General features: G+C 43.9%; 1 protein-coding gene across 5 annotated transcripts in view; it reads left to right on the top strand.

Moving 5' to 3' along the window:
- Positions 1-16,337, top strand: part of bag6l (BCL2 associated athanogene 6, like) — a 71,363-nt gene that overhangs the window by 23,393 nt on the left and 31,633 nt on the right. For 3 of the 5 annotated variants that reach the window (XM_061908336.1, XM_061908335.1, XM_061908334.1), the window contains exons 9-19: positions 156-242; positions 1,525-1,728; positions 3,852-4,083; positions 4,336-4,359; positions 4,736-5,004; positions 5,829-5,904; positions 6,397-6,674; positions 15,049-15,301; positions 15,374-15,543; positions 15,632-15,685; positions 15,773-15,875. In XM_061908336.1, the coding sequence (XP_061764320.1) occupies positions 156-242; positions 1,525-1,728; positions 3,852-4,083; positions 4,336-4,359; positions 4,736-5,004; positions 5,829-5,904; positions 6,397-6,674; positions 15,049-15,301; positions 15,374-15,543; positions 15,632-15,685; positions 15,773-15,875 (1,750 nt within the window). The remainder of the gene's footprint in view (positions 1-155; positions 243-1,524; positions 1,729-3,851; positions 4,084-4,335; positions 4,360-4,735; positions 5,005-5,828; positions 5,905-6,396; positions 6,675-15,048; positions 15,302-15,373; positions 15,544-15,631; positions 15,686-15,772; positions 15,876-16,337) is intronic. The other 2 variants (XM_061908338.1, XM_061908337.1) reach the window with 2 other exon arrangements.

The following is a 16,337-nucleotide window of genomic DNA, read 5'->3' on the forward strand; positions in this document are numbered from 1 at the left end:
CTAAAGATGTCGTTGAAGCTTTAATATGGAACAGAGCGGTCAAGCGAACATGGTTCTCTACCACATGTCAACCGGCAGGTTTCGGTGAGAAAATTGTGGTAATAAGTCTGCTCTTACCGCAGACATGAGCTGAGCTTGTGTCGTTCCTTCTGCAGCTGTCAAAGAGGCAGCTGCGACTCTCTTTGCTCCTCCGTGGCTTCCCTCAGAGACACTGGCGGTCACCACACCCCTCCGACTTTCAGGTATGCCTATATAATCTCACTAAAACACTAGTAACACAATAAGCAAATAGAAGTTTTTCCAGAATTATCCTAGTAAATGTGTCTAATATCTAAATCGCTCCCACTGTCCTCGTCTTTTTTTTTCTTCTAGTCCTTCACTCGTACTATCCTCATCCACGAATCTTTCATCCTCGCTCAAATTAATGGGGAAATTCTCGCTTTCTCGGCCCGAATCGCTCTCGCTGCTGGTGGCCATGATTGTAAACAATGTGCAGATGTGACGTCACGCGCACATCGTCTGCTACTTCCTGTACAGGCAAGGTTTTTTTATTAGCGACCAAAAGTTGAGAACTTTATCGTCGATGTTCTCTACTAAATCCTTTCAGCAAAAATATGGCAATATCGCGAAATGATCAAGTATGACACATAGAATGGACCTGCTATCCCCGTTTAAATAAGAACATCTCATTTCAGTAGGCCTTTATGCCTTCAGTGACAATCTACAATGTGATCTACATTGTAGATTGTCACTGAAGGCATTAACAACTTTGAATGAACTCATGGGGAGTTATGTACTTAACAAAAAAAGGTTTAATAACTGAAAACATATTTTATATTGTAGTTTCTTCAAAATAGCCATCCTTTGCTCTGATTACTGTTTTGCGCATTTTTGGCATTCTCTCGATGAGCTTCAAGAGGTAGTCACTTGAAAGGGTTTTCACTTCATAGGTGTCATAGTTTTGATGCCTTCTGTGACAATCCACAATGCAAATAGTCATTAAAATAAAGAAGACGCATTGAAATGAGAAGCTGTGTCCAAACTTTTTCCAGACTGTCTTGTAAAATCAACTGGTCACCCATTTTGTAGGCATTGAGCTGTAATGTTTAGTGTCACTGCATGTTTTTCCAGTTTTAAATATTCTTTAGAAATGATTTGAATGTTAGGCATATCTAACCTTCAAATAACATAATATATCCATGAAAGGATGTCAAGTCTTTTCGGTTTTCACAAACCGATGATTTATTGTGGGAATTTGGACTAATCTAATAACAGCAGCCCGAAAGCATGACACTGCCACTACTGTTTGACAGTTTTTACAATGTTCTTAGGTTTGAATCAAACGTTGTATTTGATGAGCGAGACTGCACTCTCATATGTGTGGTTTGGGTTTTGCCTTGGTGGAATTATGGTGTCCGTCTGTTAAATGGTAAATGGGTTGTACTCGTATAGCGCTTTTATACCTTCAAGGTATAAAAGCTAAGACCAAAACTTTTCTTAAATGTCATCTGTAATTTTTGCCAGATGCAGGAACGAGAAACGAATCAGCGTGTGCTCAATATGGCAGGGGATGCGGTACGTCTTCTTGGCAATACATTGATTGTCCTTGGTGACCTACGTTGCAACCTGGCAACACCGCCTCCTCGCCAGCTATATGTAGCCCAGCCCATGGCCCAGTATACCCAACCTGTCTTGGTCCAGTCCAGTCTGCCACACATTCCCATTTCAGTGAGTACGCAGAATATTTAAAGGGATCATATTATGTGGTTTTTCTACATTTAATAGACTTCCTTGTGGTCTACAAAACATGTAATGGTGGTTATTTGGTCATAATTTTGCATAGATTATGTTTTACAAACCGTCTTCAAGCCGATTTCTGACCATTTTATTTCCGTGCCTCCACTTCGACTGTGTCTTCTGCCCAGTAGCCCTGTTATAGTTTTTAGCACTTCCATATCGAGTCTATGTTTTATGTTCAAATTATACGCTACTTTGTATTAGAGATGGCAAAAGCAGAGGATGCATGTACAAGCTAGTCTGCCCCACCGCAAGAGGACGGAGACAAAAAAAGATCTTATTGACTACAACGTCGAGATACAATGGCGGATTCATGCAAAACTCTTACCATATATTGAGAGATCTGCTGGGGTTACACTTGGGAAAAACAACACAAATTGGACAAATTCCAAAAGGTTTGTTTGGAGGAAGTGTGAAGGAAAGCAATATTGTTTTTGTATCCCTGCCATGCCTCCATTATTTTGATTAGTATTTTTTGTGACATATCCTAAAGACACAAAAACAGGTACCAATAGGTAAGAAAAGTTGGTATGTACTTAATAGGTCCCCTTTATTCGTCTAAGAAATGCTCAAACACTTAAAGTAATTAAATGGTGTCCATGTGTTCGATGACAGCAGTTAACATAACAACAAAGCATTAATGTGAAATATTGATACTGCTGACTAATTGTAACGTGCTCACATGTGTGCAGGTGTGTGTGTTTGCATGCATCTAGACAGAGTCCAAGGATGATACAAAACGCAGAGGAGAACTGTAAAAACACAACCTTGTAGATAAACGATATAATAATAACATAATAGATAAATACTAGAAAAACACTCCTGAATCCAGACGGTGATTCGGATCACCCCCAAAATCTAATGACTTCTCCCATTTCGGACATTTCCTGAAAATGTTGTCAAAATCTGCCCATGTATTTTGAGCTATGTTGCTAACTAACAAACAAACCCCAGCAAATGCATAACCTCTTGGCAGATGTAATGAGACTATCAAAATGGGACCTATGATGACTTTAATTGACATTTAAAACACTTCCTTGTGGTCCTGACAATATGTATTGGATATGCTTTGGTGTAAATGTTGCATGAATTTTGCTCCTCAGTCACATTTATAACTTACCGTACTCTCTGTGGATGTCCGTAAGATGTTCGTTTGTAGAGTCATTCCCAGATTGCAAATAAAACCACGCCACACCCTCCTAAAAAATATGTCAAGTTATCGTTTGAAAGTGTACACTGTTAAATATACATTTTGAAGACCAATGTCACCGCAATTTTTTTTTCCCAGACACAGTCGAAAATAAACTTTATCAACGGTTTATAGATTCACTTTGTCACATTAGTGTTCACCTGCCCACTCTCTCATTGATACGGACTCTATAATAAAAAATGTATTTTTTTATTGTGCGCAGGCCAAAAAGAGGAAAAAAATACTCTGTTCAACCTGTTCTCGTGTTTCCTCAAACCAAGTCATAATGTTGTTGTCTTTTTACGTCAGTTTATTGGCTAATCCAATTTCTTACTGGTTAATCTTGACAAAACAGCAACGTGTTAATCGTCATTAAGACAAATAATCAAGTATTTCCTCAAGACATCAAAACAAGTGGGGAAGACATTAGACAAGAACTAATTCCGCACAAGCTACAGAAAGCCATTACAGTCTCAGGGTCTGGGGCTGAGGGGAAGGAGCTCTGTAGGTTGCATACTAGAAATGCCTACATTAGTAGATCTGTCAATCAGTCACTAATTCCCCAGTGTTAAAAAAGGTACTGATACACTGCGGGCAGAGGCATTCAAAACTGCGTGCTAACTCATGTCCAAATGCATGAACCATGAGGTTTGATGCTTTGACATTTCTTTAAGACGAGTATCCAACCATTGTAAAAAATGTATAAGTCAATAAAGCTGAAATTCCTCAAAGGTCCCCATTAAGGTGGGGAGTGAAGCGTTGTGTGTTTCAGCTCGAGTATTTTGGTTTTGAAATGTAAAATGTATTTTGCTTGCTGGCTTATATGATCGTCTCATCTTAGATTTTTTTTTTTTAATGTCCTCAGCTCAACATAGGCACCACAGCAACTACGCAATCAAATGAAGTACTCTCGTCCGAAGGTCAACGTCAGCAACCTCATACCAACGATCTTTCAGATCAGCAGACTCTTGGTCGGGCTCGGCCTCTTCACTCCAGTGGTACAATTCATTCAGTTCAAGGACAAGAAGGACCCCGAGTAATCAGAATCACCCACCAGACCTTGGAGCCTGCAGTCATGATGCAGATGAACATTGATGGTATGAAATGGTACATAAACCGGCTTTTAATACAGGGCCTATGTGAGTAGAACAGTTTGTGACTGGATAAAATTTCATGCTCTTCTTATAAACATACATTAGTGTCATATAAGTACTTAAAGCAGACTAAGTGGTCTAAATTAGTATTATCTGAAGAATCATAGACATCTCAAGTTCAAAACCCCTAACTCCTAAAAATCTAAATCTTTAAGTTTCTGTATGTTTAATAAATTCTGTTGTTTTTTTTGACAGGTGATCCTGGTTCAGTCCAGCCAGGTAAATTATGCGCTGTGGTTGGGTAGTTTCTGGCCATGTTCTCAGTCTCAGGCCACCATATGCTTTGCTGTTTTAATAATTTGTGCCACACAGCTTTTGTTTTTATTCCTGGTGGTGTAATGGTACACACTTCTGCCTTTCATGGCAGAGGGCATCATTTTGATTCCCGGCCAGGGTTGCATTAGAAACTGCATGCGGCGTAAAAACTAAGACAAAAACCATTCATACAGTTGACTTGCTGTCACTGAAAAAGAGAGGTAACCATAAAATTGTTCAAGAAAAAAACAGATGGTGCCTAAGTCTGAGCTTTCCTGTAGTTTTATGGAAAAAAAAACTTTCTGAATAAGGAGCAAATAATATTCTGCCCACTTCCCAGGATTACCCCCAGACTTCACGAGAGCTATTGTTCAGCAAATCTCCCGTCAAGCAGCCGCCATTGCCGCAACAGCTTCATCAGACCACCCAGTAAACCTGGCAGCATCCAGTGCTGGTACCACTGACCGCAATGAAAGAATGCCTTCTACACATCCCCCACATCCTACTCAGGCAAGGGTTGTCTTCACCAGACCATCCTTCCCTCAGCCTATTGGAACCACAGCAGCCACTTTCAACCTGAGTGCCACGGTGCCCACAACCAGCCAACAGGCAAGACAGATTCATTTAAAAGTCAGAATCTGTTTCATGCTGACATTGTGACATACCTATTCAGTAAGCACCCACAGAGCACAGTAAATCCGCTATTCATGGGGGTTAGATTAAAAACTTTTTTTTTTCTTAACACACACCTTGTCCGGTCCACCCCCAACCAACATGCTATTTCGATGAAGTTGTTCTCCAATTACGAATTAAAATTTGCAATAAAAATGACTATTTTATTTATTTATCTATTTATTTACAGACAATTCCATATGACATCGTTTTGTTTGCTTAAAATCAGAGTTTGTTCTGTAAAAGGGTAATCCCTAGAATTTTACAGTTAATGGATAGGGACCCACAGTTAAAATATACATCATCATATAATATACACAATTCAGACTGTTGAAATTATTAATTAGATTCCACTCCAATAACCATCTCTACGGTTAATCACAAATGAAGTTGACAAGCTAAATGCAAAGAAGGATAACACACCTTAAAGCTCTTAATATTATGCCTCACAAAAACTTTTTGAATGCATTTTAAATGATAAAATGTGCAGGTGCTGACCACCAATAATGAAAGATGGATCTGTTGACAAATGTGTAGGGTTGAATCACAAAGAATATTTTGCAACACCTCAGCATGTTAGTTTCACTTCTCTATTCCTAAAATAAAGAAGAGAGGAAAACTTACATCAGGGTTAATAGTGATGTAGGATATTCGAATATAGAAATGTTGACACATTCTAAGGGAATAATGTGATCACACTAAAGCTACATACAGAAAATTCAACTACATGTTTATCAGTACCTCTTTTTACTCCTGAACAGGACCAAGTTCTGACTTCTTCCCTCACCCAAATGGTCAGCAGTCTGGTGGGGCAGCTTCTGAGGCCTGGGCACACAGGTAAATGTATCAACTCTTGCAAAATCTGCAGCCTTTTTACTATAGTAAGACCATACAATTTCTAAGACAAAATTCAAGTAATTCATAGGCAAATTACTTATTTTCTCATCATATTAGAGGATTGTGGGCAGTAGTGTGCAACAGTGTGTGTGCCTCGCAATAAGAAGGTCATCGGTTCCTCCGAGTTTTTATGTTCTCCCCGTTAGTCCGGGAACCCTGACTTCCTCCGATCTCTAAATACATGCACCCGAGGAGAGGTTGATTGGCAACAATAAATTTAGCTCTAGTGTGTGAAAGTAAGTGTGAATGTTGTCTATGTTGGCTCTGCGATGAGGTGTGGCGGGTGTACCCCGCCTTATGCCCGTATGCAGCTGGGATAGGCTCCAGCCACCTGTAAAACATGAATGGATTGGTGGATTGTTTCAAGTGTCTTGATTTTTTGATGTATGGTAGAAAAACCGCAAACACTTCTTTTCCATGTAACTTGCTAAGGTGATACCACGTCCAGCTCTCAATCATCCTTCTCTTCATCTGAGTCCTCCTCATCTCCTGTTAATCCCTCTGCCGACACACCTGCACACAACACCACCTTGGGATCTGTGGGTCAGCCAGCAGAAGGTGCTTCAGAGGGGACCCTGGTCCAACTCCTAGGCTCCCTGCCAGCGGGAGTTGCAGGGACAGGAAGTTCTGGTTCTGGAGCAGCGGACTCCATCACTGTGACTCTACCTGGAGTGCCTGGTTTCATTCACAGCATGTCAGGCATCACTTCAGTAAGTGCGCAACATAGCAAACATGGTCAAGTGACTTATCTGTTCTTTGTCTTCTGATTAATTTCTCATTTATTTAATTTCAAAAATCAGAATGAGACATTAACAAATGCATATGTACAGAGATAACCATAATCAAACGTTGTGCAATCATACTCATTATATGGACGGTTCAGTACAGACTAGGGGTTACTCGATACAATTTTTTCACTTTCAATACGATACCATTATCAAGGCCTCAAGTATTACCCAATAATAATATTTATCTGATGCGATATCAGCACAAATCATATTTATGCTTTTTATTATTTTGTAATGTGGACTGTTTAAAAAAGACTTAAGTGAAATCCGCCCTCTTAAAGGTTTCTCGTATGTAATGACGTAATTATGTACGTACGTAACACATGCACGCGCATTAGCTTCAGGTGTTCTTAGCTAATAATAACGATTTGGATAGTTAGCATTAGCTGTCATTGAATGCATATTCTCTCAAACAACAACATGACTGCAAAATGTTTGTTGCATCTCATGGAATGCTTTTATGGAGGTTAATTTGTGTCTTTAACATGATGAAATTGTGTGTTCAAATTTTGTGACCTGAATTTTTTTGTATCAAATTATACTGACAATTAAAAAATGACACACAAATTTGGTGTTTAAATAATCAGTGCTGAAAGATTCCGTGTCAAAAAATTTGCTGCTTCAAAAATCAAGACTCACATCGGTAAATTAAGATTGAAGCAATCGATCCTGTTTTAGAAGCAGCCAATGAGGTGTCAAGTTTAAAATCACATGACACAGGTCTTGCAAAACCGCATAAAAAAGACAGTTAACTGGGTTACCTGGGGATTATACAACATAATTAACATTTTAATGGGCCCACTAGATATTTTCAAGCTATAGAGATTATGCCAATGGTTAGCATCAGCACTTTTGAGTGACTTACGGTTTGCTACAATGACCATAGGTGGCGCTGCTTCATGCAGGAGAGGCAAGGGACAGAGTGTGCGGGGTAACAACAGGCCTAAGACCTCGCAAACGCGAGTGTCAGACGGAGGCAGATTTCTCCAACAAAGTTCTGCAGAAGAATGATATATTAAATAAGAGGATGTTTTTACCCATTTGTCTTAATTTTTTTGCCCAGTTTGTTGCATTTTGTTGCTCTTGCTCGATTTTAAAATATGTCCATCAATGAGGTGGTGTGGGAAGTAGAGGAGCAATGTTCATACATTTTGAATATTCAGTGTTTTATTGTTCATAGTTAGTGTCGAGAGGGGCGTGGTCCACGCGTTCCCTGCGGGCGGGTTGTGTGCAGGGGCCGCCATGAAGCAGCCAACAGGTGAGTGTATATCTCAGCCGGAACGAGTTATCTAATCACCTGTTCCTTTATTAGCAGCGCTGGAGACCATGAAGGGGGAGAACTGACAAGGAAGGAAGGAACAGCTGAAAAGCAAGGGAAACTTCATGCTAAAAATTGTAAAGAAAATTAAATCTGTTGTCAAACCTGCATCCTGCAGTAGTGTGGTCCTGTTGGTCCGACGACCACCGAGGGAGAGGAAGAAAACCTCCACAACTGGCAACAAACGTTAACGGACCACAGAGATGTCCACCACAACCACCCTGGAGGCGCTTGGGTTTGGTACTGGCCGAGGTGTCAGCAGCAAGCCAGCAGCAGACGCAGCTGCTACAGAGATTGATGGACAGAGCCACAGTTGGAGCGGGAGCAATGGCCTCCATGCAGCGAATGGGGGAGGCAGAAGACCCGCACGCATTTTTAGACATTTTTGAAGCCACTGCGACCTCATGCAAGTGGCCTGGAGGAAGAATGGGGCGTGAAGCTGCTGCCGATCCTGGTGCAGGAGGCACAACGGGCGGCGTTGAGTCTCCCGGCAGCCGCCCGGATGCAGTACTCCAACCTGCGCCACGGCATCCTGGATCAGGTCGGCAGCAGCCCGGAGGATCACAGGAGGAAGTTCCGGCGATGAGATTGGGCCCGGAGGACCGCCCCTTCGTCCTGGCGAAGCAGTTGCGGGACGTGGCAACCCGGTGGCTCCAGCCAAACGGGCAGGATCCAAGAATGTTGGAGCACATTCTACTGGAAAAATTCATCAACGCCATCCCGTCCACGACCGCCGCGTGGGTGAGGTACCACTGTCCCGCCGATGTTAAAGCCGCAGTGACACTGGCCGAGGAACACCTGGCGGTCCAAAGAGAGGCGACTGCAAGGACGGCCGAAAGGCCCAACCCAGCACCGCGCCGACGACTCACGCCACCAAACAGGACAGCACTGGAGCAGCGCCCCCGCCCGACTGAACCACCCGGAATCATCGAGCAGGTCCCCTCCTCGAACTATCAACACAAAAGCACACACACACGCACCCATTCATACACATACAGTACACACCCAACAAGGGGGGGACCCGGGGATGTAATAGTCCATCTGCGTGTATGTTTCAGGCTACCGGCGCTGTTCAAAGAGGGCTTCCCTCGCAGACGGCGCCTCAAACACCAGGGCCAGTGTGCTGGGGTTGCGGCCAACCTGGACACGTATGCCGGGAGTGCTCCTTAATGGAGGTGGGACAGGTGATGCAGGTTGTCGGGCCCCCAGCACCTGCCCCCGATCCGGGGGAGACGTACTGTGTCCCGGTAAAAGTACAAGGGAGTACATACTGAGCGATGATAGATTCGGGCTGTAAACAGTCCATGATTCACCAGAACTTGATTCGACCCAGGGTGTTGAGGCAGGCAATACGGGGAAAAATCAGTTGTATTCATGGAGATGTGCACTAGTACCCGATTGTGCCAGTAGAAATTTGGTATAAGAGTCAAAAACATGGTGTCAAGTTTGCCGCAAGTGCGCACCTTGCACCCTATAATTCTAGGAACGAATTGGCCGCGGTTTGACCATTTAGCGACACAATGTGTTTGGATGCATTCACGGACTGTAGGACGGGAGTATCCGCACAGTACTCGCTGGCGACGCGGACTCATCCGGCGCTGCCGAGTGGGAACCGGCGGGAGCTTTGCGGGGAGCCCCCCCGGTCCTGCGTTGGCAACCCACGGAGGTTTTTAGGATTTTCCCCTTGTGCAGTCCCGCGATGAAACCTTGCGGGCGGCCCGGCACCAGGTGGATTACATCGACGCTCAGCTGGTGCGCCCAGGGAAAACGCGGGAATTCCCCCTTTTTGTGATTATTAGAGATAGGTTGTACAGAGTGAGCCGTGACACTCAAACAGGTGATGAGTCCACCCAGTTGTTGGTGCCATAACCCCGCCGAGAAATGTTTTTCCAGGCAGGGCACTGCAATCCCCTCGCTGGCCACATGGACAAAACACTCAATCGGGTCATGGTCCGTTCCTATTGGCAAGGCATCCGGGCAGACGTGCGCCGGTGGTGTGCTGCCTGCCCGGACTGCCAGCTGGTTAATCCGGCGGCTATCCCGAAGGCCCCTTTGCGCCCATTACCGCTTATGGAGGTCCAATTCGAAAGAATTGGGATGGACCTCATCGGACCATTTCACTGGAGCACACGGGATATCGCTTTGTGTTAGTCCTGGTGGATTACGCAACCCGCTATCCCGAAGCAGTGCCCCTGCGCTCCATCTCTGCCAAAAGTGTAGCACAAGCACTGTTTCAGGTCATCTCCCGAGTCGGAATCCCGAAAGAGATTCTGACAGACCAAGGCACATCCTTTATGTCACGCACTTTAAAGGAACTACACGGGTTATTGGGGATTGAAGCGATCTGCACTAGCGTATACCACCCACAAACTGACGGGCTGGTGGGACGGTTCAATAAAACGCTGAAAACAATGATCTATAAGTTCACGCACGAGGACAAACCTAATTGGGATAAATGGCTGGATCCTCTGTTTGCGATGCGGGAGGCACCCCAGACCTCAACCGGCTTTGCGCCTTTCGAGTTGTTGTACGGCAGGAGGCCGCGCGGCGTACTGGCCCTAATTAAAGAAAGCTGGGAGGAGGGTTCAAGCCGCAGTAAAAATTAAATCCAATACGTTATGGACATGCGAGCAAAACTCCACAAGGTGGGACACTTGTCACGCGAAAATTTGCTCCGCACTCAGCAACGGCAGCAGCGCCCGTATAACAGGGGGACCCAGCTTAGAAAATGTTCACCGGGAGAGAAAGTACTTGTACTACTCACAACCTCCAGCTCGAAATTACTAGCAAAGTGGCAAGGACCTTTAGTGAATGATGTGGACTACGAAGTTCGGCGCTCAGACCGAGGTGGAGGCATACAAATTTACCATGAAAACCTACTGAAAGCATGGAGGGAGGCGGTGCTTGTCTCCATGGTGACGGTAGTGAGAGAGGAGGAGGATTTCGGGCCAGAGATCCCGTGCTCCGCCTCTACCCCTCCTCTACCCCTCCTCTTCCCCTCCTCTTCCCTGTGATGACCAGCTCACATTGGCACAGAAAGCGGACGTTGCTGAGTTACAGCGGTGCTACTCGGATGTGTTTTCCTCGCGGCCCAGGCGCACGGATCTCATCCGACATCATATTGAGACCAGCCCGGGAATTACGGTGCGATCTCGGCCATACAGGCTCCCCGAGCACAAACCCGATCTCGGCCATACAGGCTCCCCGAGCACAAACGCAAAGTAGTTTGAGAAGAATTAAAAACCATGCTGGAGCTGGGGGTAATAGAATAATCCCACAGTGCGTGGTGCAGCCCTATTGTTCTAGTAGGGAAAAAATATGGGTCTGTGCGCTTCTGTGTGGATTACAGCAAGGTGAATGAGGTATCACGTTTCGACGCGTACCCAATGCCTCGGGTCGACGAGCTCCTGGATCGGCTAGGCACTGCTAGTTTTTTTACCACACTGGATTTAACCAAGGCCTACTGGCAGATTCCCTTATCACCAGAGTCCAGGAAAAAAACGTCCTTCTCCACTGCGGAAGGTTTATACCAGTTCGTGACACTCCCGTTTGGTGCGCCCGCCACTTTCCAGCGCCTCTTGGACTGGGTGCTGGGACCCCACGCTGCATACGCGGCTGCCTACCTGGGTGATTTTATTATCCAGAGTAGCAGCTGGGAAGATCACCTGCGGCGGGTGGGGGCGGTGCTCGAGTCCTTGAGGCGGGCGAGCCTCACCGCCATCCCGGCGAAGTGCGCGGTTGTCCGGAGGGAGGTACTGTATCTGGGGTACCACTTAGGGGGGGAAGGGTGCGGCCACAAGTCGACAAGACAGCGGCGATTGCAGCCTGCCCCCCCCCCCCAAGACAAAAAAAGAGGTGAGGCAGTTTTTGGGACTGGCGCGCTACTACCGCCGATTTATTCCCCGGTTTGCGGACCTGACCAGCCCACTGACTGACCTCACCCGAAAGGGTGTTTCAGATCTGTTCCAGTGGACGGCGCAGTGCCAGCAGGTGTTTGAGAAGGTAAAAACAGCACTATGTGAGGAGCCGGTGCTGCACATGCCAAATTTTAACATTCCTTTCTGTCTGCAGGCGCGTATTGGGGGCGGTGTTGACCCAGCGGGTGGATTGATTGATTGATTGATTGATTGATACTTTTATTAGTAGATTGCACAGTACAGTACATATTCCGTACAATTGACCACTAAATGGTAACACCCGAATAAGTTTTTCAACTTGTTTAAGTCGGGGTCCACGTTAATCAATTCATGGAGGGCGTCAACCGCCCCATCCTTTACATCAGCCGGAAACTGTCGGACTGGGAGGCAAGGTACAGCACGGTGGAGAGGGAGTGCCTTTCCATCCGGTGGGCGGTCGGGGCCCTCCTCTATTCCTTGTTGGGGCGTGCCTTCAGTCTCTGCTCGGACCACAAACCTCTGCAGTGGCTCCACCGCATGAAGGACGCCAATTCGCAGATCACCCGGTGGTACCTCGCATTACAACCCTACAACTTCCGGGTGAGCCACAGGCCGGGTGCGCAGATGGCTGTGGCCGATTTCCTCTCTCACGCCGCTATGGGGGGGTAGGAAGGGAGTGGGCGCGACTGGACGGGTGCCTAGCCTGAGTCTGGCGGTGGAGGCCGTGGAGAGGGGCGTGGTCCACGCGTTCCCTGCGGGCGGGGTGTGTGCAGGGGTCGTCCATGAAGCAGCCAACAGGTGAGTGTATATCTCAGCTGGAACGAGTTATCTAATCCCCTGTACCGTTATTAGCAGCGCCGGAGACCATGAAGGGGGAGAACTGACAACGAAGGAAGGAACAGCTGAAAAGCAAGGGCAACTTCAAGCTAAAAATTGTAAAGAAAATAAAATCTTTTGTCAAACCTGCATACTGCAGTAGTGTGGTCCTGTTAGTCCGACAAAACCCTAGAGAGAGGAAGAAAACCTCCACAGTTAGTATTGTAAATCTCACATTCGGTATTTTTTTGTACATTCTGAGTGTCTCATTCAGTAAAAAAAACTAAACAGACCATCTCAAAAACAGAATACATTTTAGTTTTTTACAGAACTATATGAGTCAGAATGTACATAAAAATATAAAAGGTGGGATTTACGATATGTAAAAACTATAAAACACTGAATATTGAGAATATATCAATGTTGTTCCTCTACGGCAGACCGCCTCCTTGATCGGCATCTTTTATAATCAAGCAAGAACAACAGCTGGGGTTTGAACTCATAACCTACCAATCTCAGGGCAGACACTCTAACCACAAGGGTACCATTGACATCATCAGCCGGTGAGCTGGTGAAAGTTAATTTTATATTATAAACCATGCCTCTCACCTGGATAGTAGAAGGTGGTGGACATAAACCGAGAAGTTGGTAAACTTTGACATCCAAGCCGGAATGACAAATGACCTTAGAATGACAAACCGAAAGACTATATGCGGCATGACGCATATGGTAGAGCGGCTGTGCCAGGTAGTTGAGGGTTCCGGGTTCGATTCCAGCTTCCGCCATTTTAGTCACTGCTTTTGTGTCCTTGAGCAAGACCCTTGCTCTTGGGTTGTGGTTATCGTCTTGCATGGAAGATTCCATCATCAGTGTCTGAATGTGTTGTAATTAGATAAATGTGACATACAAAATACTTTGTGTTTCATTCCAGGTATAGTAAAGTCATTTGTCATTCGTTAACTTTTAGTCCCCGAGGGGAAATTCAGATTTTCAACACAATCCCATTCAAGGCGCTATATACATTTTTGCGGAACAAATTCCTTGGACCGTTGAGCAATTTTTATTTGATAAGAAAATGGATGGATATATATATATTAATGTGTTCTGTTAATGGTAATGAGGGCTAGCTGGTGGTGATGAGTTCAATGTTTTAGTTTGAAAAAGTTGCAAAGTTGTAATTTCTGCTAAACATCCTAAAACACTACAATTTATTAAAATATTACATGCCTTTTCAAAAGAAATACAAACATGTAAATAAGTTATATTGCATTCGAAACAATACAACAGAATGTACAACTACAGTCGTTTTATGAAGTAATGCAATAATAATGTACAGCATTTACTTTGGAGAGCTCAATTGTATCTCCTTTGAGTTCAATTTCCATCAAACACACCTTTAGCAGCTTCTTAATAGTTTCATGAATACATGTCCACTGTAGAGAAATTTATTTTAACGTCCTTGCTGGCGTTATCGACTCATTCTGCTATAGTATTGTGCAGACTAGCAATGAGACGCTCCAACTGCTTCACCAAGTCGTCTACGTACTCCGTGACATTGTTGATCATTTATTTCTTGAATACAGTGAATTCCATTCATTTCTTATTCTTAGCACTCTCCTTTGCACTCACTTACTTAGTTCCAATAAATTGAAAAACTAAATTATGTCAATCTCTAGGTTGAATACCATACTAGAAAGTAAGACAAGTGGTCTGTTCACTGTGACTTTAACTTTGCCATCTAGAGGTTGGAGGCTTGTTACCCAAATTTTACTCGCATCCTTAAAATATAATTAGTCGAGAGACAGTTTGTTTACTGATAAATGTAAACTGGGACACTCGTACTTGAAATACCACTGTACTTCTTTACCTTAATCCATTATATGTTATTCATCATGTTATTTTCTCTGGGATTTTTTCCATGTCTCTCTGTCACAGTAAACCTATAAAGATTATGGACTGTTCAAATCGTTGGAAGGTGGTAAACATCAACAACAGAAGTATTTTTCCTCATTGTATATTACTAAAACTGAAAATCATTGTTTGAAATGTATATTCAATGTGCATGATAATTCCACATTAGTGTGGTTTTAGTATGATGCCATGCTTCTACACTACCCCAAACTATGTCCAATCATAACAAAACATTGTTATACATTTGTAACAGCAGAATTTGTAGTATCTCTTGTGTTCATTCCCATTTTATGGTGCACTGCATACTGTGGTTGTATTGTATGATGTTGGCATGTTATTTTGTTTGTTTCTGCAGTCGCCTCCAAGCCGTCCTGTTGAACCGAACGTTCCTCAGTCCCAAAGTCCCTCCCTGCCTCAGCCAGGCAGTGGAATTGGTGGAGACACTTTGAGCCCTGATTTATTCACTGGAATTGCACAAGGAGTGCAATTTATGAACTTTATGAACTCTCTTGGGGCAGAGCGAGGCAATGAAGAAAGTATAGCCCAGTTCTTCCAGAGGCTGTCTCAGACCACCAACCTGTTTACCATTGGATCTGGAGTTGCTGGCGGTAAGCCTCAAAACAAGAAAGAATGGCTGTCAACACTAAACAGGCTTCTAAAAAAAGTTGTCACACCAACAGGTTTCTTTTGCGACCTGTTGTCTCTGTTGTGTCAAAATTTTGCAATTGTGGACATAGTGCTGTTGCTTAATGGGACTGCTCAGCCTATTACCCGAATTCAGCCCCAGCTGACTGACTTCTTCACTGAGCACTACCTGCAGGGCCAAGAACCCACTGAACCTAACATAGCTGTAAGTACTGACTAGTTGTCTGTACGATCTGTTGAATTGCATGTGTAGAAGTGTGAATATTTTTATTCAATCATTGATGTTTGTACAGAGAGCAGCTGAGAACCTCATCAGCGGTCTGGAGGAGCATATAAGGGAGAGTTTTGTAAGGACATCTCGTTTTAACCACAGTCTGTACTTTGCGATCTTATAATACAATTCATGGGAATTGACAACAGACATTCTTCTGTAGGACACAGTGAGGGTCCGTGAAGGAGTGGACATTGTTCAAACCAACCTTGGGTTCCTCAGACAGCAGTTAGTAAAGATGGCTTCACATGTTCTATGCTGCAATGGTATGTTATTTTTGTCAGTTTAGTTCTTTGAATTGTTTTGGTGCATTCTCCTCTTCATTCATGTCAACAGGTGCTGCAGAAAGGGCCCAGCAGAAGATAAATGCCAACATTCTCCAATGTCAAAATTCCTTATCAATAATTTATAACTGAATATAAATGTATTAATTTATTTAGTACTCCTTGAATTTTGTTTTATAGTTTGTCAGATAGATAAACATTCCTTTTAATTTAGAAATGAAAAAAACTTCCAAGTTATGGTCGTTTTGGTTGCCTTCAAATGAGATTATTGTAAAATACTAAGCACATAAAATAATGTAACAAGCATGTTAATTCAACATACAACCTGGTATGAACTGAAGTAAGCACTGAAACCGTACAGTAAAAAAGTTTGCACTTATGCCGCTAGCTTGTTGATAACATACAACGCACAATCCTAGTGACAGGCTAAAAAAAAAATTAGCA

This window comes from Nerophis ophidion, linkage group LG08, assembly GCF_033978795.1.
Source record: "Nerophis ophidion isolate RoL-2023_Sa linkage group LG08, RoL_Noph_v1.0, whole genome shotgun sequence".
In the NCBI taxonomy this organism is placed as follows: Eukaryota; Metazoa; Chordata; class Actinopteri; order Syngnathiformes; family Syngnathidae; genus Nerophis; species Nerophis ophidion.